The sequence below is a fragment of the Staurois parvus genome, unplaced genomic scaffold, assembly GCF_062004578.1.
Source record: "Staurois parvus isolate SC_StPar_1 unplaced genomic scaffold, SC_StPar_1.0 ptg000174l, whole genome shotgun sequence".
Lineage (NCBI taxonomy): Eukaryota > Metazoa > Chordata > Amphibia > Anura > Ranidae > Staurois > Staurois parvus.
The window spans coordinates 922,716-946,421 of record NW_028317970.1 but is presented as its reverse complement, the minus strand read 5'-3'; the positions used below and the strand labels follow the sequence as shown (position 1 = coordinate 946,421).

At 49.1% G+C, this 23,706-nt stretch overlaps 1 protein-coding gene across 1 annotated transcript in view; it reads right to left on the bottom strand.

Annotated features, from left to right (window-relative positions):
- Window positions 1–23,706, bottom strand: part of LOC149462478 (uncharacterized) — a 107,075-nt gene that overhangs the window by 62,407 nt on the left and 20,962 nt on the right. The window contains exons 3-5 of the mRNA XM_089676827.1: window positions 11,492–12,108; window positions 6,017–6,436; window positions 505–510 (exon numbers count right to left, since the gene is read on the bottom strand). Coding sequence (XP_089532953.1) covers window positions 505–510; window positions 6,017–6,436; window positions 11,492–12,108 — 1,043 coding nt within the window. The remainder of the gene's footprint in view (window positions 1–504; window positions 511–6,016; window positions 6,437–11,491; window positions 12,109–23,706) is intronic.

Here is a 23,706-nt window from a genome sequence, read left to right as displayed (position 1 = left end):
TCTACCCCTCACCTCACCCCCTCAGTCTCCGCCCAAATCACACACCTACTGAGCGACATATCAGACTGGATGTCGCTCCACTTCCTTAAACTGAACCTCTCCAAAACCGAGTTTCTTGTCTTCCCCCCAGCCCGGACACCACCCCCCATTGACTTCTCTATCACATCCAACAACTCCACCATCAAACCCGCCCCGCAGGCCAGAGTACTTGGTGTCATTCTGGACTCCAACCTATCCTTCCAGCCCCAAGTCCAATCTTTAACAAACTCATGCAGACTCCACCTCCGCAACATCGCCAAAATCCGCACGTTCCTAACCCCAGAAACCACTAAACAGCTCATCCACTCCCTCATCATATCACGACTCGACTACTGCAACTCCCTCCTCACTGGCCTGCCTCGCCGCTGGCTATCCCCGCTTCAGTCCATCCTGAACACGGCTGCCAGACTCATTCACCTTTCCAACCGCTCCGTTTCCGCCACCCCCCTCTGCCAATCCCTCCACTGGCTTCTGATTGCACAACGGATGAAATTCAAAATTCTTACACTGACATACAAAGCTGTCCACCATACTGCCCCGAACTACATCACTGACCTAATATCCAAGTACCGCCCAACACGCACACTCCGCTCCTCACAAGACCTCCTTCTCTCTAGTTCCCTGGTCTCCTCCTCCCATGCCAGCCTCCAGGACTTCTCTAGACACACTAGAGGATAAATTGTTAGTAGTTCTGATGTTTTATGATTTTTATTATTTTACACAATATTAGTGCAATGATTTATGAAAGGTACAATTTCAGTTAAAAACACAGTAAAGTTAATTTCTGGAACATAAATGTAATTTATTATCTAAGGTTTCAGTAAAATATAAAAGATACATTTCCCCGCACTGAATATAATGGGATCCCACATAACAGTCGCTGTTCATATTCAGAATTCCTTCCTTACAATGGGATCTTGTGTCCGGATAAAATCTTTTATAGATCCCTTGTGACATTGTGTTCTCATTGTAAAATCCTAGATTTGTAAATCTGTCGCTGATATTTATAATGGTTTTGTCCAGAAAAAGAATGGAGTGATGTGGATAGATGGAAACATATGTATAGATGAAAGATTGGTCTGTTGACTCCCCAGAGCTCCTTTCCATGAGAGATGTTTGTTTCCCCCCCAGAACTGAACAATGGTACGTTCCTGAATGGCCAGGCTGCTGGTTTGTTGAATCCAGAGTCTACATACAAGATGCCTCCACAGTGTACATTGATGGGGCTGGGAAGGCTGGTACATGTTGTTCATTTGCTCCGGGTGCAGGAGATAGGACAGAATCCCATTGTTGCCGGGTGTCCTCGCTTTCCTCAATTCTGTACTCACTTCATTTACAAAAGCAAACTTTGTGAGTGGAGAAGGTGATTGTATCCGGCTGGAGCTCAGACCTGACAGGGACTCGGGATTTTGGGCCTCTTATGTCTAAGACAAATATAGTCTGAGTTGGAGAGAAGATAAAATATCATTTCTTCTCAGAGACATTCTGAGGGGTTTTCCACAATTTGTAATTGCTGACAATTCTTTTGTGGACATTCAGCTGTCAGGGGGGAAACCTGTCGACAGATGAGGAGTCATCGGTTAGGGGTGTGACCGCCTGATTTCCGGCCAATCATTAACAACCAGATATATTTCACACAGAATTCAGATCAGTCCATCAATTGTCAACAGATGAGAATTCAGAGAAAGCTCCACCCTCATTCCTTCTCCACCAATCAAGGATCTCACTCCAGTTAGCCAGTCACCATGGGCATGATTTCCTTGACATCCATCATTGGTGTCAGTGAGATAAAAATAAGCCCCATTGTTGGTGTCAGTGAGATAAAATAAGCCCCATTGTTGGTGTCAGTGAGATAAAATAAGCCCCATTGTTGGTGTCAGTGAGATAAAATAAGCCCCATTGTTGGTGTCCGTGAGAACAAAGTGTACCCCCAGCCCAGCATTGGTGGTCAGTGGTGGTACCACCCTCCCGCTGCCTCTCTGCTGATGTCAGAATTATACTTTCACTGTAGGAAAGGAGATGCCGGCTCCCAGCAGTCGGGTATAATTGCAGTGCCTGGTGATGGAACCCAGAGAGTGTTCCGGAGTCATCACCTCACTGCCACTCTGAAGAGTCCTGGAACCTGCCAGACATGGACATGAACATTGGAGAACACTTGGAAACAACAACAAGGTTCAAACTATGAGACATTTCTTAGAGCTGCAGTTCCTCTGAGTTCCACCAGGTGGTGATCTCCCTTCTATCCAGACAGGAAGTGATGTCAGGTACAGACGGGAAGTGATGTCAGGTACAGACGGGAAGTGATGTCAGGTACAGATGGGAAGGGATGTCAGGTACAGACAGGAAGCTCTGGGTGAGAGGTGAGTTGGGAGGAAGTAGAGAGGAGACATTGCCACCTGATGCTGGCTGCTGGGAAGGTATATAATCCCCCCGTAGTTTTCATCAGTGCCTCAGTGGTCTGCCTGTGAGCCTCTTCCCTGCTGGATCCTGTATCTTGTATACTTTTCCCTGATTCTGGTTTCCTGCATCCTGTTCCCCCATCTCTGCTCCCCTGATTCCCAGTCCCAGTCCTGGGTCTGCCCGGTGTATGTCAGCTTCCCTCCATTTGTACACAGTGTATTATAGTCAGGTTGTTGGGTTGGTTATTTGCTGTCACATTTATTTGTCACTTTTGCTTTGTCTACGGTCTGTGGGTGTCAGAGGGTGTCGTGTCCATTAGTAAATGAGACTTAAAGCTATTGTAAAGACAACATTGTGTTTCTTTTAAAACAAACAATGGCCCCTGCTTCTGTCTCAGCCAATGAGGAGGGAGAATCCCCAGACTGCCAAGGATCTTGTGCACATCGCTGGATCAGGGTGGGGCTCAAGGGAGTATCGGGGGGGTTGCTGCACAGAGGACTGTATATCACAAAATCCTGACCAATGTACTATGCATGCTGGGCAGTATATGACATACTCCTGACCACTTCGCTCTGTACACAGGCCTAAGATATAATCCTGACCACTGCACTCTGTACATAGGACTGTATATGATATACTCCTGAATACTGCACTCTGTACACAGGCCTAAGATATAAACCTGACCACTACACTCTGTACACAGAGCTGTATATGATATACTCCTTACCACTGCACTCTACACAGAGCTGTATATGACCTGTTCCTGACCAGTGTACTCTGTACAAAGACCTAAGATATACTCATGACCACTGCACTCTGTACACAGAGCTGTATATTATATGCTCCTGCCCACTGCACTCTGTATGATGGGCTGTATGCGACATGTTCCTGACCAATGCACTCTTTTTGCTGAGGCTGTATAAGACATGATCTTACCCACTGTGCGCTGTACATCACATACTACATCTGACTACTTCACTCTGTATATCATATACTCCTGACCACTACATTCTGTATTCTGGGATGGAAATCACATACTTCTGACCACTACACTCTGTACTCTGGGATGGAAATCACATACTCCTGACCCCTGCACTCTGGGATGGAAATCACATACTCCTGACCACTACACTCTATACTCTGGGATGGAAATCACATACTCCTGACCACTACATTCTGTACTCTGGGATGTAAATCACATACTCCTGACCACTACACTCTATACTCTGGGATGGAAATCACATACTCCTGACCACTACACTCTGTACTCTGGGATGGAAATCACATACTCCTGACCACTACACTCTATACTCTGGGATGGAAATCACATACTCCTGACCACTACACTCTGTACTCTGGGATGTAAATCATATAATCCTGACCACAACACTCTGTACTCTGGGATGGAAATCACATACTCCTAACCACTACACTCTGTAATATGGGATGTAAATCACATACTCCTGACCACTACACTCTGTACTCTGGGATGGAAATCACATACTCCTGACCACTGCACTCTGTACTCTGGGATGGAAATCACATACTCCTGACCACTACACTCTGTACTCTGGGATGTAAATCACATACTCCTGACCACTACACTCTGTACTCTGGGATGGAAATCACATACTCCTGACCACTGCACTCTGTACTCTGGGATGGAAATCACATACTCCTGACCACTACACTCTGTACTCTGGGATGTAACACCTGACCACTGCACGTTGTTTGAAGGGCTGTATGAAGTAGTCTCCTGACTCCTGCACTCTGGGCCATTATTCATGGTGAACCAGAAACTGGATGACCTGTAAAGGCTTGTAAAGTGTCTTCTGTGAGAAATGTTTGGGCCCCAAAGATCCCCATCGTGGCCCCGACACACACAATTCTTTTCACTCAATAAATTCTTTATTATAGTTTTACTTCTAACAAGATTGTAATCATAGAATCAGGAAATAACAAAGGAAGGAATCAGATTGGTCAGGAAGATCCCTTGTCTGGAATGTGGGGGCGGAGTCATTATTATTGGTGTACAATACAATACATAACGTGTTCCATTATTATAACAAAGTATTGTAGAAAAGATCCCAACATGTGACATGGCTGAATGAATGCTGGTCATATTAGTTCATCTATTCTCTAAGTGGGGTGGTATCTATTGGGCCAATCCTTTTTACAAACCACATAATATCGCCCTTCAAAGTGAAAACAGAAACGATTTGCACAAAATCAAAGAGTAGAAATATTTTCTGGTGGATCCCCTCTACCCAGACCCCATATGTAGACATAGAACAACAAGCTGTGTTCCCTCTCGTGCCGCACTCCTCCAACCACCCAAACTCACACAGAAGCCAAGGGAAATAATGAGAGGAAAGTTCCCCCCTAGTTTGGGGCGGAGTTCTCCTTCCCTCCTGTTGGGGGATGGGAGAAGGATGGACTGAAGACAGAGAGACGCTTCGGGGTCACCACTGTTCTGTAGAGCCTTGAAATGAAGGACATCAACTTCAGAAGTTCTTGTTGTCTGTGTAAAGTTCCCCGATAACCAGATCTGGGCTCTCCCGGCTTCTAGCTCTGTAACCCGCTATATCATTATCAGGAAACGCAACTCCGACACCCAAGAAGGGCTGAAGTTGTGTCCTTCATTTCCAGGATCTACTGACCACTCTGCACCCTGACATTTACTGCACTTCATTCATGTCTTTGGGGGCCTCTCATCTCCTTATCAACTGTTCCTTCCATGATGAAGATCAGCCATGGAGTATATCTGAGGTGTATATCAGGGTGTGCTTCTTCCCCACATGAGAGCTGGGATGTCCAGCAACATTCATCTAGAAGACATTTCCCGCACTCAAGGCACTAATACACCTCCAGGGTTGTGTGGGACCCCTGATGTACAGGAAGACAGGACTTCAGTGAGGAACATTTCCCTCACTTAGGACAAGAATACGGCTTCTCCCCTGTGTGAGATCTCTGATGTTTGTAAAGATTGGACTTCTGTGAAAAACATTTCCCGCATTCAGGACAGGAATACGGCTTCTCCCCAGTGTGAGATCTCTGATGTGTGTGAAGCCTGACCTTGTATAAAAAACATTTCTCGCACTCTGGACAGGAATACAGCTTCTCCGCTGTGTGAAATTTCTGATGTCTGCGAAGATTAGTCTTCTGTGAAAAACATTTCCCGCACTGAGGACAGGAATACGGCTTCTCCCTCATGTGAGATCTCTTGTGTCTATGAAGACTGGACGTATCTGAAAAACGTTTCCGGCACTCAGGACAGGAATATGGCTTCTCCCCCGTGTGAGTTCTCTGATGTATATAATAATCGGACTTCAGTGAAAAACATTTCCCACACTCAGGATAGGAATACGGCTTTTCCACCGTGTGAGATCTCTGATGTGTGTAAGGACTGGACTTCTGTGAAAAACTTTTCCCACACTAAGGACAGGAATAAGGCTTCTCACCTCTATGAGATCTCAGATGCTGGTAAAGACTGGACTTCATTGAAATAATATCCTGCACTCAAAACAGGAATACGGCTTCTCCCGCGTGAGATCTTTGATGTGTGTAAAGACTGGACTTCACTGAAAAACACTTTCCACACTCAGAACAGGAATATGGCTTCTCCCCTGTGTGAGATCTCTGATGTTTGTAAAGATTGGACTTCTGTGAAAAACATTTCCCGCACTCAGGACAGGAATGCGGCTTCTCACCTGTGTGAGACCTTTCATGTTTGACAAGGTCTGATTTTTGTGCAAAACATTTCCCACACTCAGGACAGGAATACGGCTTCTCCCCTGTGTGAGTACTTTTATGCACATTAAGATTTGATTTATAGGGGAAACATTTCCCACACTCAGGACAGGAATATGGCTTCTCCCCTGTGTGAGATCTTTCATGTCTGTAAAGATGAAACTTCACTGAAAAACATTTCCCACACTCTGGACAGGAATACGGCTTCTCCCCCGTGTGAGATCTATTATGCTCATTAAGACGGGATCTATAATGGAAACCCTTCCCACACTTAGTACAGGAGAACTTCTTCCCTGTTGGAAGTCCGGCCCAGTCCCGCACAGTCTGAGGTTCCTCAGGATACAAGGAATCCGATGGACCATCTACACTGGGTGGTGCCGGATGGACATTGGAGGGAGCCGGGTTTTCTCCTGGACTATACTGTGTGATGTCCTCATCTTCTACTTTCCAGTCTGGAGACAAAGTGAGACAATCCTCGGAGGTTTTCCCCATCTCCCGGCCATGGACTAAAATACAAAGAGGATTACTAGACAGGAGCTGATTGGTTCCCCCAAACCAGGACTCCGCCCACATCAGGCAACTTGGTCTCTGAGGAGCTTACAATTCCACCCTCAAGGGAACTAGGAAATGGCTCCTCTGATCTCCTACCAGGTCATTTCTTTATTCATGGACCTTAGTCAGAGAGTGAAGAAACAACCAGAACTGTCTTTTATAGGAGGGACAGTGATGAGGGGATTATAGGACGAGGGTCCCCACCCCCTCTATCACTCATCGCCATCTTCCCAACACAAGAAGTACTGCACTTCCTTATTTAGTCCATGATTTAGTCATGAAGAACAGCGGGGCTGAGCCCCACCAGAGGTCAGAGAGTGAGGATGGGGGAGAACAGCCAAGATGAAGACTGGACTGATCCTGAAGACCACCATCATTGGGGTATTGACTCCGCCCTCATTATCACTTTCTGTTTAAGGGTCCAAAGTTGGAGGATGTTATCACATTATTATCACCATGTAAAAGTCTGTGCTCCAATCACATCATTCGATATAAAATGTCCAGCTGGTAGGAGATGGGTGTAACAAAAGAGAATCCATATTATGTGTATATATAGCAGTGGGGGGAGAGCAGATGTCAGGAGTATGTAATGTACAACATAGAGTATATAGTGCAGGGGTCAGGAGTATGTAATGTACAACATAGAGTATATAGTGCAGGGGTCAGGAGTATGTAATGTACAACATAGAGTATATAGTGCAGGGGTCAGGAGTATGTAATGTACAGCATAGAGTATATAGTGCAGGGGTCAGGAGGATGTAATGTACAACATAGAGTATATAGTGTAATGGTCAGGAGTATGTAATGTACAACATAGAGTATATAGTGCAGGGGTCAGGAGTATGTAATGTACAACATAGAGTATATAGTGCAGGGGTCAGGAGTATGTAATGTACAACACAGAGTATATAGTGCAGGGGTCAGGAGTATGTAATGTACAACATAGAGTATATAGTGCAGGGGTCAGGAGTATGTAATGTACAACATAGAGTATATAGTGCAGGGGTCAGGAGTATGTAATGTACAACATAGAGTATATAGTGCAGGGGTCAGGAGTATGGAATGTACAACATACAGTGGATTTAAAAAGTCTACACACCCCTGTTAAAATGTCAGGTTTCTGTGATGTAAAAAAAAATGAGACAAAGATAAATAATTTAAGAACTTTTTCCACCTTTTATGTGACCTATAAACTGTACAACTCGGTTAAACAACAAACTGAAATCGCTTAGTTGGGGGAAGTAAAAATAAAAAACTAAAATAATCTGGTTGCATAAGTGTACACACCCTTACACTAATCCTTTGTTGAAGCCCCTTTTGATGTGATTCCAGCACTCAGTCTTTTTGGGGAGGAGTCTATCAGCACGGCACATCCTGACTTGGCAATATTTGCCCGCTTTTCCTTGAAAAAAACACTCCAAATCTGTCAGATTGCGTGTCATCTCCTGCGCACAGCCCTCTTCAGATCACCCCACAGATTGTCCATCGGATTCAGGTCTGGGCTCTGGCTGGGACATTCCAAATCTTTCATCTTCTTCTGGTGAAGCCATTCCTTTGTGGATTTGGATGGATGCTTTGGGTGGTCGCAATGCTGAAAGGTGAAGCTCCTCTTTGTTCAGCTTTCTAGCAGAAGCTGGAAGATTTTGTGCCGATATTGACTGGTATTTGGAACTGTTCATAATTCCCTCTACCTTGACTAAGGCCCCAGTTCCAGCTGAAGAAAAACAGCCCCAAAGCATGATGCTGCCACCACCATGCTTCACAGTGGGTATGGTGTTCCTTTGGTGATGTGCAGTGTTTTTGTGCCAAACATATCTTTTGGAATTATGGCCAAAAAGTTCAACCTTGGTTTTATCAGACCAGAACACATCTCCCCACTTGCTTCTGGGAGACTTCAGATGTGTTTTTGTAGAATGTAGCCGAGCTTGGATGGTTTTCTTCCTAAGAAAAGGCTTCTGTCTTCCACTCTACCCCATAGACCAGACATATGAAGAACACGGAGATTGTTGTTACATGGACCACACAGCCAGGACTTGCCACATATTCCTGCAGCTCATTTCATGTTGCTGTAGGCCTCTTGGCCGCCTCCCACACCAGTTTTCTTCTCGTCTTTTCATCCATTTTGGAGGGACGTCCAGTTCTTGGTGATGTCACTGTTGGTGATGTCACTGTTTTGCCATATTCTCTCCACATGATGATGACTGTCTTCACTGTGTTCCATTGTACATCTAATGCCTTGGGAATTCTTTTGTAACCTTCTCCTGACTGATACCTTTTAACAATGAGATCCCTATGATGCTTTGGAAGCTCTCTGCAGACCATGGCTTTTGCTGTAGGATGCGACTAAGAAAATGTCAGGAAAGACAGACTAGAAAAGCTGATCTTTATTTGGGGTTATTCAGAGGCACTTTAAATGATGGCGGGTGTGTACTGACTCCTATTTACCATGATTGTGATTGCTTAATTCTAAACACAGCTACATCCCCAGTTATAAAGAGGGTGTGCACACTTATGCAACCACATTATTTTAGTATTTTTTTGTTTACTTCCCCCCTAAAAGATTTCAATTTATATTTCACTTGAGTTGTACAGTTTATAGGTCACATTAAAGGTGGAAAAGTTCTGAAATCATTTTTATTTGTCTAATTTTTTTACATCACAGAAACCTGACACAGGCGTGTGTAGACTTTTTTATATCCACTGTAGAGTATATACTGCAGGGGTCAGGAGGATGTAATGTACAACATAGAGTATATAGTGCAGGGGTCAGGAGTATGTAATGTACAACAGAGTATATATTGGTCTGTTGCTCAGTGGTCCAAAGTCCTCTTTTCTGATGAGAGCAACTTTTGCATCTCATTTGGAAACCAAGGACCCCGAGTATGGAGGAAGAGGCCCAAGGACCCCGAGTATGGAGGAAGAATGGAGGCCCAATGATCCCGAGTATGGAGGAAGAATGGAGAGGCCCAAGGACCCCTAGTATGGAGGAAGAATAGAGAGGCCCAAGGACCCCGAGTATGGAGGAAGAATGGAGAGGCCCAAGGACCCCCGAGTATGGAGGAAGAATGGAGAGGCCCAAGGACCCAAAGTATGGAAGAAGAATGGAGAGGCCCAAGGACCCCGAGTATGGAGGAGGAATGGAGAGGCCCAAGGACCCCGAGTATGGAGGAGGAATGGAGAGGCACAAGGACCCCGAGTATGGAGGAGGAATGGAGAGGCCCAAGGACCCCGAGTATGGAGGAAGAATGGAGAGGCCCAAGGACCCCGAGTATGGAGGAAGAATGGAGAGGCCCAAGGACCCTGAGTATGGAGGAGGAATGGAGAGGCCCAAGGACCCCGAGTATGGAGGAGGAATGGAGAGGCCCAAGGACCCCGAGTATGGAGGAAGAATGGAGAGGCACAAGGACCCCGAGTATGGAGGAAGAATGGAGAGGCCCAAGGACCCAGAGTATGGAGGAAGAATGGAGAGGCCCAAGGACCCCGAGTATGGAGGAAGAATGGAGAGGCACACACTGCAAGATGCTTGAAGTCCAGTGTGAAGTTTCCACAGTCTGTGTTGATTTGGGGAGCCATGTCATCTGCTGGTGTTGGTCCACTGTGCTTCATTAGGTCCAAGGTCAACGCAGCCATCTACCAGGAGATTTTGGAGCACTTCATGCTTCCTTCCGCAGACAAGCTTTATGGGGATGCTGACTTCATTTTCCAGCAGGACTTGGCACCGCCCACACTGCCAAAAGCACCAAAAACTGGTTCAATGACCATGGGATTACTGTGCTTGATTGGCTAGCAAACTCGCCTGACCTGAACCCCATAGAGAATCTATGGGGCATTGCCAAGAGAAAGATGAGAGACATGAGACCGAACAATGCAGAAGAGCTGAAGGCCGCTATTGAAGCATCCTGGTCTTCCATAACACCTCAGCAGTGCCACAGGCTGATAGCTTCCATGCCACGCCTCATTGAGGCAGTAATTGCTGCAAAAGGGGCCCAAACCAAGTACTGAGTACATATGCAGCTTCTACTTTTCAGAGGTCCGATATTGTTCTATGTACAATCCGTGTTTTATTGATTGCATGGAATATTCTCATTTTCTGAGATTGTGGATTTGGGGTTTTCATGAGCTGTAAGCCATAATCATCACAATGATGACAAATCACGGCTTGAACTATCTTGCTTTGCATGGAATGAGTCTCATATATTAGTGTCACCTTTTAAGTTGCTGCACTGAAATAAATGAATGAATGCACTTCTGTGAAAAACATTTCCCGCACTCAGAACAGGAATATGGCTTCTCACCAGTGTGAGATCTCTGATGTGTGTAAAGATTGGACCTCCGTGAAAAACATTTTCTGCACTCAGGACAGGAATATGGCTTTTCACCTGTGTGAGATCTCTGATGTCTGTAAAGATCAGACAACTGTGAAAAACATTTCCCGCACTCAGGACAGGAATACGGCTTCTGCCCCATGTGAAATCTCTGATGTATGTAAAGCTTGAATTTATCTGAAAAACATTTCCCGCACTCAGAACAAGAATATGAATTTTCCCCTGTGTGAGATCTATGATGTGTATACAGAGATGACTTCTGTGAAAAACATTTCCCGCACACAGGACAGGAATATGGCTTTTCCCCTGTGTGAGATCTATTATGCACATTAAGACCAGATTGAAAACAGAAACATTTCCCACACACAGGACAGGAATATGGCTTTTCAGCTGTGTGAAATCTCTGATGTGTGTAAAGATGGGACTTTTCTGAAAAACATTTCCCACACTCAGGACAGGAAAATGGCTTTTCCCCTGTGTGAGATCTCTGATGTGTGGAAAGATTTGACTTCCTTGAAAAACATTTCCCGCACTCAGGACAGGAATGTGGTTTCTCACCTGTGTGAGATCTCTGATGTGTGGAAAGATGAGACTTCTGTGAAAAACATTTCCCACACTCAGGACAAGAATACAGCTTCTCCCCCGTGTGAGATCTCTGATGTTTGTGCAGACTGAACTTCTCTGAAAAACATTTCCCACACTCAGGACAGGAATATGGCTTTTCCCCCGTGTGAGATCTCTGATGCTTGAAAAGCTGGGACTTCTGTGAAAAACATTTCCCACACTCAGGACAAGGATACGGCTTCTCCCCCGTGTGAGATCTCTGATGTGTGTAAAGACTGGACTTCTGTGAAAAACATTTCCCGCACTCAGGACAGGAATACGGCTTCTCCCCTGTGTGAGTTCTTTTATGAACATTAAGATTGCATTTATAATGGAAACCCTTCCCGCACTCAGGGCAGGAATACAGCTTCTCTCCTGTGTGACACCTTTTATGCCTATTAACAAGGGATTTAGAACTGAAACCCTTCCCGCACTCAGTACAGGAGAAGCTCTGAGAAGCTGTTGGAAGGCCGGCCCGGTCCCGCACAGTCTGAGGTTCCTCAGGATAAGAGGAATCCGATGGTCCATCTACACTGGGTGGTGCCGGATGGACATTGGAGGGAGCCGGGTTTTCTCCTGGACTATACTGTGAGATGTCCTCATCTTCTACTTTCCAGTCTGGAGACAAAGTGAGACAATCCTCGGAGGTTTTCCTCATCTCCCGGCCATGGACTAAAATACAAAGACAAAGAGGATTACTAGACAGGAGCTGATTGGTTCCCCCAAACCAGGACTCTGCCCACATCAGGCAGCTTGGGCTCTGAGGAGCTTACAATTCCACCCTCAAGGGAACTAGGAAATGGCTCCTCTGATCTCCTACCAGGTCATTTCTTTATTCATGGACCTTAGTCAGAGAGTGAGGAAACAACCAGAACTGTCTTTTATAGGAGGGACAGTGATGAGGGGATTATAGGACGAGGGTCCCCACCCCCTCTATTACTCATCGCCATCTTCCCAACACAAGAAGTACTGCACTTCCTTATTTAGTCCATGATTTAGTCATGATGAACAGTGGGGCTGAGCCCCACCAGGGGTCAGAGAGTGAGGAGGGGGGAGAACAACCAAGATGAAGAATGGACTGATCCTGAAGACCACCATCATTGGGGTATTGACTCCTCCCTCATTATCACTGTTTAAGGGTCCAAAGTTGGAGGATGTTATCACATTATTATCACCATGTAAAAGTCTGTGCTCCAATCACATCATCCGATATAAAATGTCCAGCGGGTAAGAAATGGGTGTAACAAAAGAGAATCCATATCATGTTGTCATGGAAATTTTCTACTTACAGGTTGAACTTTAAATGTGTCATATATTAGTGTTATACAAATCCACCACCAAAAACGATGGAATGAACTCACCAGAGCTATTTGCTGGTCAAATTATAAACCAGCAACAGCGCTTGTGCTCTGGGAGCGATGAATAATGATGTCCAATTAGTAGATGTAGTAATACTCAATCACTTTCCAAGTAATCAATAATAGTAAGCAGCCTGAGGAATACTATATCCCGATCATAGAAAATACTCTGCAGCCAAAGGATCTCATGGGAAATTTCTCCACTCCACTTCATACCTCCATATATACATGCAGCACACTCAGGAACAAAGAAGAGAACATAATGGTGCAGCATGTTTTTACCATTTATCTATTTAATAAAAAAAGCTCATAAAAAACTCACAAACAAGGTGTCCAGACAGACACCAGCTTAAACTGCAATGCTCAACAGAGGCGAGGTACAAATACCGCTCACCACGGATCACCTCCACCGCACAATGGACAAGGAGCGTTCTGACATCGAGTAGGCCACGCCCAACGCGTTTCGTCACCACGACGTCATCAAGGGGCGGTACAGATGGACACGTCAGATGGCTCATACAAATACCGCCATACATTTACATAATGCTAATGACCCGCCAATCACCGCGGCGCTGTCTCAATCCACCACCGCTCGATTAATCAGGTCATTAGAACTCTCCATTCAGTCCGCTCCACACGAATGTAGATAGGATGAATAAATGGCTGAATCCAAACCTTTGTGTGTCTGACCCTCCGCAGTGAAACGCTATTGAAGGGCCACCCACACAAACATACAAAAATTCAATACATTTTATCGTGTGTATGGCTCTCCCCCGCTCGTAACAACATTAAAGGGCCATACACACAACTTAAAGCATCACTCTTCTCATAAAGAAAAAATATATATCAAATATATATAAGAAATAGTCATTAATATACACACAAAAGGAAGGGAATAGACGACCTAATTCCTATTTCCCCTGCATGTAAATACTAATACAAGGAATGAATATAAAATAAAATAAAAATTAAAAATAAAAAATATATTAAAAAAACCACCATCTTCCTAAAATTATAATCTCCAAAACATATAAAATATATGTGTAGCCAGTTCCCATCCTCCAATTTCTATAGCTAGCCACTATATTTAAAAATTAGTCAAAAAACAATTCAAATCAATATCTATATTTAAACCTTTTGGTACTAAAGAATCCAGTTCATATATCCAAAACGTCTCTTTCTTGGATATTTCTTTAATCAAATCAGTACCCTCCAATGTCTTTGTGCTCTCTCAATACTAGAGATGAGCGAAGTATTCAAAGATTCGATTCGACTGATTCGGCGAATTCGTGGAAAAATTTCGATTCGAGTCGAATATATTCGCTGTGAATTTAACTTATAAAAGGGTGTTTCTAGGCTTCAGAGAGACTTAATATTAGTGCAGAACACTGTACCTTTAATTTAAATGCCCTTGGAGTCTGCTGGGGAAGAGAAATAATACTGTCAGGCAGTATGACATGCAGATGAGTGCCGTCGATCTTAGAATCACCGCACACTTCACTCATTTGGGCAGTCACGGGGCCAAAACCAGAGTGTGGAGCCACAGTGTGGCGGTGGAGGCAGCAGCAATGGGAGGCCATACAGCACCCTATGACAAAATGGAAACCAGCAGGAGTGTGAGGAGACCTGAAAGTGGCACATGGCAGAGTGTGGCGATAGAGACAGCAGCAATGGGAGGCCGTACAGGGACCCATGACACACTCTGGACCTGGCAGCAGCATGAGGAGGCGGTACAGGGGCCCATGGCAGATTACGGGCCTGGCAGCAGCATGAGGAGTCGGTACAGGGGCCCATGGCAGATTACGGGCCTGGCAGCAGCAATGGGAGGCCGTACAGGGACCCATGACACAATCTGGACCTGGCAGCAGCATGGGGAGGCGGTACAGGGGCCCATGACAGATTACGGGCCTGGCAGCAGCATTTGGAGTCGGTACGGGGGCCCATGACACACTCTGGACCTGGCAGCAGCATGAGGAGGCGGTACAGGGGCGCATGACAGATTACGAGCCTGGCAGCAGCAACTTGGACAGGAGGACGTTCAGTTTCTGCACCGTCTGGTGCGTGCTCGCAAACTGTTGTCTCTTGGAAACGGATTCCAAGAAAGACTGCTGACGGAATCCGTGAAGAGGAGTAGCAGGAGAAGGAGCATCTGAACGAGCGGAATATGCCAACAAGCGACAACAGGGGCCCATGACAGATTACGGGCCTGGCAGCAGCATGAGGAGTCGGTACGGGGGCCCATGGCAGATTAGGGGCCTGGCAGCAGCTATGGGAGGCCCGTAATCTGCCAGCACCCTATGACAAAAAATGGAACCCACCAGCAGTGTGAGGAGACCTGAAAGTGGCACATGGCAGAGTGTGGCGATGGAGACAGCAGCAATGGGAGGCCGTACAGGGACCCATGAGAGACTCTGGACCTGGCAGCAGCATGAGGAGGCGGTATAGGGGCCCATGGCAGATTAGGGGCCTGGCAGCAGCTATGGGAGGCCCGTAATCTGCCAGCAACCTATGACAAAAAATGGAATACACCAGCAGTGTGAGGAGACCTGAAAGTGGCACATGGCAGAGTGTGGCGATGGAGACAGCAGCAATGGCAGGCCGTACAGGGACCCATGAGAGACTCTGGACTTGGCAGCAGCATGAGGAGGCGGTATAGGGGCCCATGGCAGATTAGGGGCCTGGCAGCAGCAATGGGAGGCCCGTAATCTGCCAGCACCCTATGTCAAAAAATTCTACACACCAGCAGTGTGTGAGGAGACCTGAAAGTGGCACATGGCAGAGTGTGGCGATGGAGACACCAGCAATGGGAGGCCGTACAGGGACCCATGAGAGACTCTGGACCTGGCAGCAGCATGAGGAGGCGGTATATAGGGGCCTATGGCAGATTAGGTGCCTGGCAACAGCTATAGGAGGCCCGTAATCTGCCAGCACCCTATGTCAAAAAATTCTACACACCAGCAGTGTGAGGAGACCTGAAAGTGGCACATGGCATGAGACACTGTGGACCTGGCAGCAGCATGAGGAGGCGGTATATAGGAGCCCATGGCAGATTAGGGGCCTGGCAGCAGCTATGGGAGGCCCGTAATCTGCCAGCACCCTATGTCAAAAAATTCAACACACCAGCAGTGTGAGGATACCTGAAAGTGGCACATGGCATGAGAGACTGTGGACCTGGCAGCAGCATGAAGAGGCGGTATAGGGGCCCATGGCAGATTAGGGGCCTGGCAGCAGCTATGGGAGGCCCGTAATCTGCCAGCACCCTATGTCAAAAAATTGAACACACCAGCAGTGTGAGGAGACCTGAAAGTGGCACATGGCAGAGTGTGACGATGGAGACAGCAGCAATGGGAGGCCGTACAGGGACCCATGAGAGACTCTGGACCTGGCAGCAGCATGAGGAGGCGGTATATAGGGGCCCATGGCAGATTAGGGGCCTGGCAGCAGCAATGGGAGGCCCGTAATCTGCCAGCACCCTATGTCAAAAAATTCTACACACCAGCAGTGTGAGGAGACCTGAAAGTGGCACATGGCAGAGTGTGGCGATGGAGACAGCAGCAATGGGAGGCCGTACAGGGACCCATGAGAGACTCTGGACTTGGCAGCAGCATGAGGAGGCGGTATATAGGGGCCTATGGCAGATTAGGGGCCTGGCAGCAGCTATAGGAGGCCCGTAATCTGCCAGCACCCTATGTCAAAAAATTCTACACACCAGCAGTGTGAGGAGACCTGAAAGTGGCACATGGCATGAGACACTGTGGACCTGGCAGCAGCATGAGGAGGCGGTATATAGGGGCCCATGGCAGATTAGGGGCCTGGCAGCAGCTATGGGAGGCCCGTAATCTGCCAGCACCCTATGTCAAAAAATTCAACACACCAGCAGTGTGAGGAGACCTGAAAGTGGCACATGGCATGAGAGACTGTGGACCTGGCAGCAGCATGAAGAGGCGGTATAGGGGCCCATGGCAGATTAGGGGCCTGGCAGCAGCTATGGGAGGCCCGTAATCTGCCAGCACCCTATGTCAAAAAATTGAACACACCAGCAGTGTGAGGAGACCTGAAAGTGGCACATGGCAGAGTGTGGCGATGGAGACAGCAGCAATGGGAGGCCGTACAGGGACCCATGAGAGACTCTGGACCTGGCAGCAGCATGAGGAGGCGGTATATAGGGGCCCATGGCAGATTAGGGGCCTGGCAGCAGCTATAGGAGACCCGTAATCTGCCAGCACCCTATGTCAAAAAATTCTACACACCAGCAGTGTGTGAGGAGACCTGAAAGTGGCACATGGCAGAGTGTGGCGATGGAGACAGCAGCAATGGGAGGCCGTACAGGGACCCATGAGAGACTCTGGACTTGGCAGCAGCATGAGGAGGCGGTATATAGGGGCCCATGGCAGATTAGGGGCCTGGCAGCAGCTATGGGAGGCCCGTAATCTGCCAGCACCCTATGTCAAAAAATTCTACACACCAGCAGTGTGTGAGGAGACCTGAAAGTGGCACATGGCAGAGTGTGGCGATGGAGACAGCAGCAATGGGAGGCCGTACAGGGACCCATGAGAGACTCTGGACCTGGCAGCAGCATGAGGAGGCGGTATATAGGGGCCTATGGCAGATTAGGGGCCTGGCAGCAGCTATAGGAGGCCCGTAATCTGCCAGCACCCTATGTCAAAAAATTCTACACACCAGCAGTGTGAGGAGACCTGAAAGTGGCACATGGCAGAGTGTGGCGATGGAGACAGCAGCAATGGGAGGCCGTACAGGGACCCATGAGAGACTCTGGACTTGGCAGCAGCATGAGGAGGCGGTATAGGGGCCCATGGCAGATTAGGGGCCTGGCAGCAGCAATGGGAGGCCCGTAATCTGCCAGCACCCTATGTCAAAAAATTCTACACACCAGCAGTGTGTGAGGAGACCTGAAAGTGGCACATGGCAGAGTGTGGCGATGGAGACAGCAGCAATGGGAGGCCGTACAGGGACCCATGAGAGACTCTGGACCTGGCAGCAGCATGAGGAGGCGGTATATAGGGGCCTATGGCAGATTAGGGGCCTGGCAGCAGCAATGGGAGGCCCGTAATCTGCCAGCACCCTATGTCAAAAAATTCTACACACCAGCAGTGTGTGAGGAGACCTGAAAGTGGCACATGGCAGAGTGTGGCGATGGAGACAGCAGCAATGGGAGGCCGTACAGGGACCCATGAGAGACTCTGGACCTGGCAGCAGCATGAGGAGGCGGTATATAGGGGCCTATGGCAGATTAGGGGCCTGGCAGCAGCTATAGGAGGCCCGTAATCTGCCAGCACCCTATGTCAAAAAATTCTACACACCAGCAGTGTGAGGAGACCTGAAAGTGGCACATGGCAGAGTGTGGCGATGGAGACAGCAGCAATGGGAGGCCGTACAGGGACCCATGAGAGACTCTGGACTTGGCAGCAGCATGAGGAGGCGGTATAGGGGCCCATGGCAGATTAGGGGCCTGGCAGCAGCAATGGGAGGCCCGTAATCTGCCAGCACCCTATGTCAAAAAATTCTACACACCAGCAGTGTGTGAGGAGACCTGAAAGTGGCACATGGCAGAGTGTGGCGATGGAGACAGCAGCAATGGGAGGCCGTACAGGGACCCATGAGAGACTCTGGACCTGGCAGCAGCATGAGGAGGCGGTATATAGGGGCCTATGGCAGATTAGGGGCCTGGCAGCAGCTATAGGAGGCCCGTAATCTGCCAGCACCCTATGTCAAAAAATTCTACACACCAGCAGTGTGAGGAGACCTGAAAGTGGCACATGGCAGAGTGTGGCGATGGAGACAGCAGCAATGGGAGGCCGTACAGGGACCCATGAGAGACTCTGGACCTGGCAGCAGCATGAGGAGGCGGTATATAGGGGCCTATGGCAGATTAGGGGCCTGGCAGCAGCTATGGGAGGCCCGTAATCTGCCAGCACCCTATGTCAAAAAATTCTACACACCAGCAGTGTGTGAGGAGACCTGAAAGTGGCACATGTTTGAGGCATGATTCATGGCGGATTTAGTCAGTTGTGTCAGGAACTGGTGGTTTGAAATCCAGACTAATCCACGCCTGATTCATTTTCACAAACGTGAGTCTCTCCACACTTTGGGTGGACAGTCGTGTCCTCCGCGGAGTTACAATACCTCCTGCCGCACTAAACACGCGCTCCGATGCCACGCTACTGGCCGGGCATGACAGCCTTTCAAGGGCAAATTCAGCTAGTTGGGGCCAAAGGTCAAGTTTCGTTGACCAGTAGTCAAGGGGATTGTCTACCTCGGTTGGCAGGGTGCTGTCCAAGTAGGCCCAAGCCTGTTGTTTGAGGTCCTGCTCCAGGTCCACCTGATGCTGCTGCTGCTGCTGCTGCGGCTGGTTAGTAGTTTCCTCACTGCGCTGGTGAAGAAAGCTACTCATCATCGACTGCAGACTGAGGCAGCCGCTGCTGGTGGAGCTGCCACTGCTCCTACCACCCCACCCCTCCCCTGCTGCCATGGCAGCGGAACGCAAGCGCACAGGGCCCACAGTGTCTGAGGATGGACGTTGGCGCAGAAAGGCAGAGACCAGCTGACTACATAGGTGGTTTTTATAGTACGTTATTTTGGCCTCCCTCTCAGCAGGTGTGAAAAAGGCCACCATTTTGGAACGGTAGCGAGGGTCCAACAAGGTGGACAGCCAAAAGTCATCCCTCTGTCTGATGGTTATTATTCGGCTGTCGCTACGCAAGCAACCGAGCATGCTATGGGCCATTTGTGCCAAGGAATGTGAGGGACTCCCTGCCTCCATCTCCACAGCATACTGCCACGGTGCGTCTGGGTCCTCTGTCTCCTCCTCCTCCTCCTCTACCAGATGCTCCTGCTCCTCCACTCCTGTCCGCTGAGTGGAAAAACCACCCATTTCACTCAATAATTCCTGAGCACAAATGTCCTCCTCTACCTCCTCCTCTTCTTCCTGTCCTGCCCCCACAGGGGTCATGTGGCGTTGAGATCTGTGCGCCACGTCTACCGCACCCTGACCAGCCATTGTTAACAGCATTTGTTCAAGGACGTGCAACAGAGGAATGACGTCGTTCATCCCATAGTCCTGCCGACTCACGAATAGCGTGGCCTCCTCAAAGGGCCTGAGCAAGCGGCAGGTGTCACGCATGAGCTGCCAATGGCTGACATCGAAGTTACACAGGGGAGTACCTTTATCCGCTTGTAACATCAGGAAATCGGTGATGGCCTTTCGCTGCTCGTAAAGGCGGTCCAACATGTGTAGGGTTGAATTCCACCTTGTTGCAACGTCGCAGATCAGGCGATGCTGTGGAATTCCGTTCTGCCGCTGCAGCTCAAGGAGGGTGTGCTTTGCGGTGTAGGAATGGCTGAAATGCATGCAAAGTTTACGTGACATTTTAAGGATGTCTTGCAGTGGGATGGTGGATTTTAGGAACCTCTTGACAACCAGATTGAACACGTGAGCCATGCATGGCGCATGGCACAACCTTCCTTGACGCAGAGCAGACACCATGTTCTTTCCGTTGTCGGTCAAAATGGTTCCGATTTTCAGTTTGCGCGGAGACAGCCATCTGTCGATTTCTCTGTTCATTACACTGATAAGTTCCTCCCCTGTGTGACTACGTTCGCCTGGACCTGGCAGCAGCATGAGGAGGCGGTATAGGGGCCCATGGCAGATTAGGGGCCTGGCAGCAGCTATAGTAGGCCCGTAATCTGCCAGCACCCTATGTCAAAAAATTCAACACACCAGCAGTGTGAGGAGACCTGAAAGTGGCACATGGCATGAGAGACTGTGGACCTGGCAGCAGCATGAGGAGGCGGTATAGGGGCCCATGGCAGATTAGGGGCCTGGCAGCAGCTATGGGAGGCCCGTAATCTGCCAGCACCCTATGTCAAAAAATTCAACACACCAGCAGTGTGTGAGGAGACCTGAAAGTGGCACATGGCAGAGTGTGGCGATGGAGACAGCAGCAATGGGAGGCCGAACAGGGACCCATGACAGACTCTGGATCTGGCAGCAGCATGAGGAGGCGGTATATAGGGGCCCATGGCAGATTAGGGGCCTGGCAGCAGCAATGGGAGGCCCGTAATCTGCCAGCACCCTATGTCAAAAAATTCAACACACCAGCAGTGTGAGGAGACCTGAAAGTGGCACATGGCATGAGAGACTGTGGACCTGGCAGCAGCATGAGGAGGCGGTATAGGGGCCCATGGCAGATTAGGGGCCTGGCAGCAGCTATGGGAGGCCCGTAATCTGCCAGCACCCTATGTCAAAAAATTCAACACACCAGCAGTGTGTGAGGAGACCTGAAAGTGGCACATGGCAGAGTGTGGCGATGGAGACAGCAGCAATGGGAGGCCGTACAGGGACCCATGAGAGACTTTGGACTTGGCAGCAGCATGAGGAGGCGGTATATAGGGGCCCATGGCAGATTAGGGGCCTGGCAGCAGCTATGGGAGGCCCGTAATCTGCCAGCACCCTATGTCAAAAAATTCAACACACCAGCAGTGTGAGGAGACCTGAAAGTGGCACATGGCATGAGAGACTGTGGACCTGGCAGCAGCATTAGGAGGCGGTATATAGGGGCCCATGGCAGATTAGGGGCCTGGCAGCAGCAATGGGAGGCCCATAATCTGCCAGCACCCTATGTCAAAAAATTCTACACACCAGCAGTGTGTGAGGAGACCTGAAAGTGGCACATGGCAGAGTGTGGCGATGGAGACAGCAGCAATGGGAGGCCGTACAGGGACCCATGAGAGACTCTGGACCTGGCAGCAGCATGAGGAGGCGGTATATAGGGGCCTATGGCAGATTAGGGGCCTGGCAGCAGCTATAGGAGGCCCGTAATCTGCCAGCACCCTATGTCAAAAAATTCTACACACCAGCAGTGTGAGGAGACCTGAAAGTGGCACATGGCAGAGTGTGGCGATGGAGACAGCAGCAATGGGAGGCCGTACAGGGACCCATGAGAGACTCTGGACTTGGCAGCAGCATGAGGAGGCGGTATAGGGGCCCATGGCAGATTAGGGGCCTGGCAGCAGCAATGGGAGGCCCGTAATCTGCCAGCACCCTATGTCAAAAAATTCTACACACCAGCAGTGTGTGAGGAGACCTGAAAGTGGCACATGGCAGAGTGTGGCGATGGAGACAGCAGCAATGGGAGGCCGTACAGGGACCCATGAGAGACTCTGGACCTGGCAGCAGCATGAGGAGGCGGTATATAGGGGCCTATGGCAGATTAGGGGCCTGGCAGCAGCTATAGGAGGCCCGTAATCTGCCAGCACCCTATGTCAAAAAATTCTACACACCAGCAGTGTGAGGAGACCTGAAAGTGGCACATGGCAGAGTGTGGCGATGGAGACAGCAGCAATGGGAGGCCGTACAGGGACCCATGACAGACTCTGGACCTGGCAGCAGCATGAGGAGGCGGTATATAGGGGCCTATGGCAGATTAGGGGCCTGGCAGCAGCTATGGGAGGCCCGTAATCTGCCAGCACCCTATGTCAAAAAATTCTACACACCAGCAGTGTGTGAGGAGACCTGAAAGTGGCACATGTTTGAGGCATGATTCATGGCGGATTTAGTCAGTTGTGTCAGGAACTGGTGGTTTGAAATCCAGACTAATCCACGCCTGATTCATTTTCACAAACGTGAGTCTCTCCACACTTTGGGTGGACAGTCGTGTCCTCCGCGGAGTTACAATACCTCCTGCCGCACTAAACACGCGCTCCGATGCCACGCTACTGGCCGGGCATGACAGCCTTTCAAGGGCAAATTCAGCTAGTTGGGGCCAAAGGTCAAGTTTCGTTGACCAGTAGTCAAGGGGATTGTCTACCTCGGTTGGCAGGGTGCTGTCCAAGTAGGCCCAAGCCTGTTGTTTGAGGTCCTGCTCCAGGTCCACCTGATGCTGCTGCTGCTGCTGCTGCGGCTGGTTAGTAGTTTCCTCACTGCGCTGGTGAAGAAAGCTACTCATCATCGACTGCAGACTGAGGCAGCCGCTGCTGGTGGAGCTGCCACTGCTCCTACCACCCCACCCCTCCCCTGCTGCCATGGCAGCGGAACGCAAGCGCACAGGGCCCACAGTGTCTGAGGATGGACGTTGGCGCAGAAAGGCAGAGACCAGCTGACTACATAGGTGGTTTTTATAGTACGTTATTTTGGCCTCCCTCTCAGCAGGTGTGAAAAAGGCCACCATTTTGGAACGGTAGCGAGGGTCCAACAAGGTGGACAGCCAAAAGTCATCCCTCTGTCTGATGGTTATTATTCGGCTGTCGCTACGCAAGCAACCGAGCATGCTATGGGCCATTTGTGCCAAGGAATGTGAGGGACTCCCTGCCTCCATCTCCACAGCATACTGCCACGGTGCGTCTGGGTCCTCTGTCTCCTCCTCCTCCTCCTCTACCAGATGCTCCTGCTCCTCCACTCCTGTCCGCTGAGTGGAAAAACCACCCATTTCACTCAATAATTCCTGAGCACAAATGTCCTCCTCTACCTCCTCCTCTTCTTCCTGTCCTGCCCCCACAGGGGTCATGTGGCGTTGAGATCTGTGCGCCACGTCTACCGCACCCTGACCAGCCATTGTTAACAGCATTTGTTCAAGGACGTGCAACAGAGGAATGACGTCGTTCATCCCATAGTCCTGCCGACTCACGAATAGCGTGGCCTCCTCAAAGGGCCTGAGCAAGCG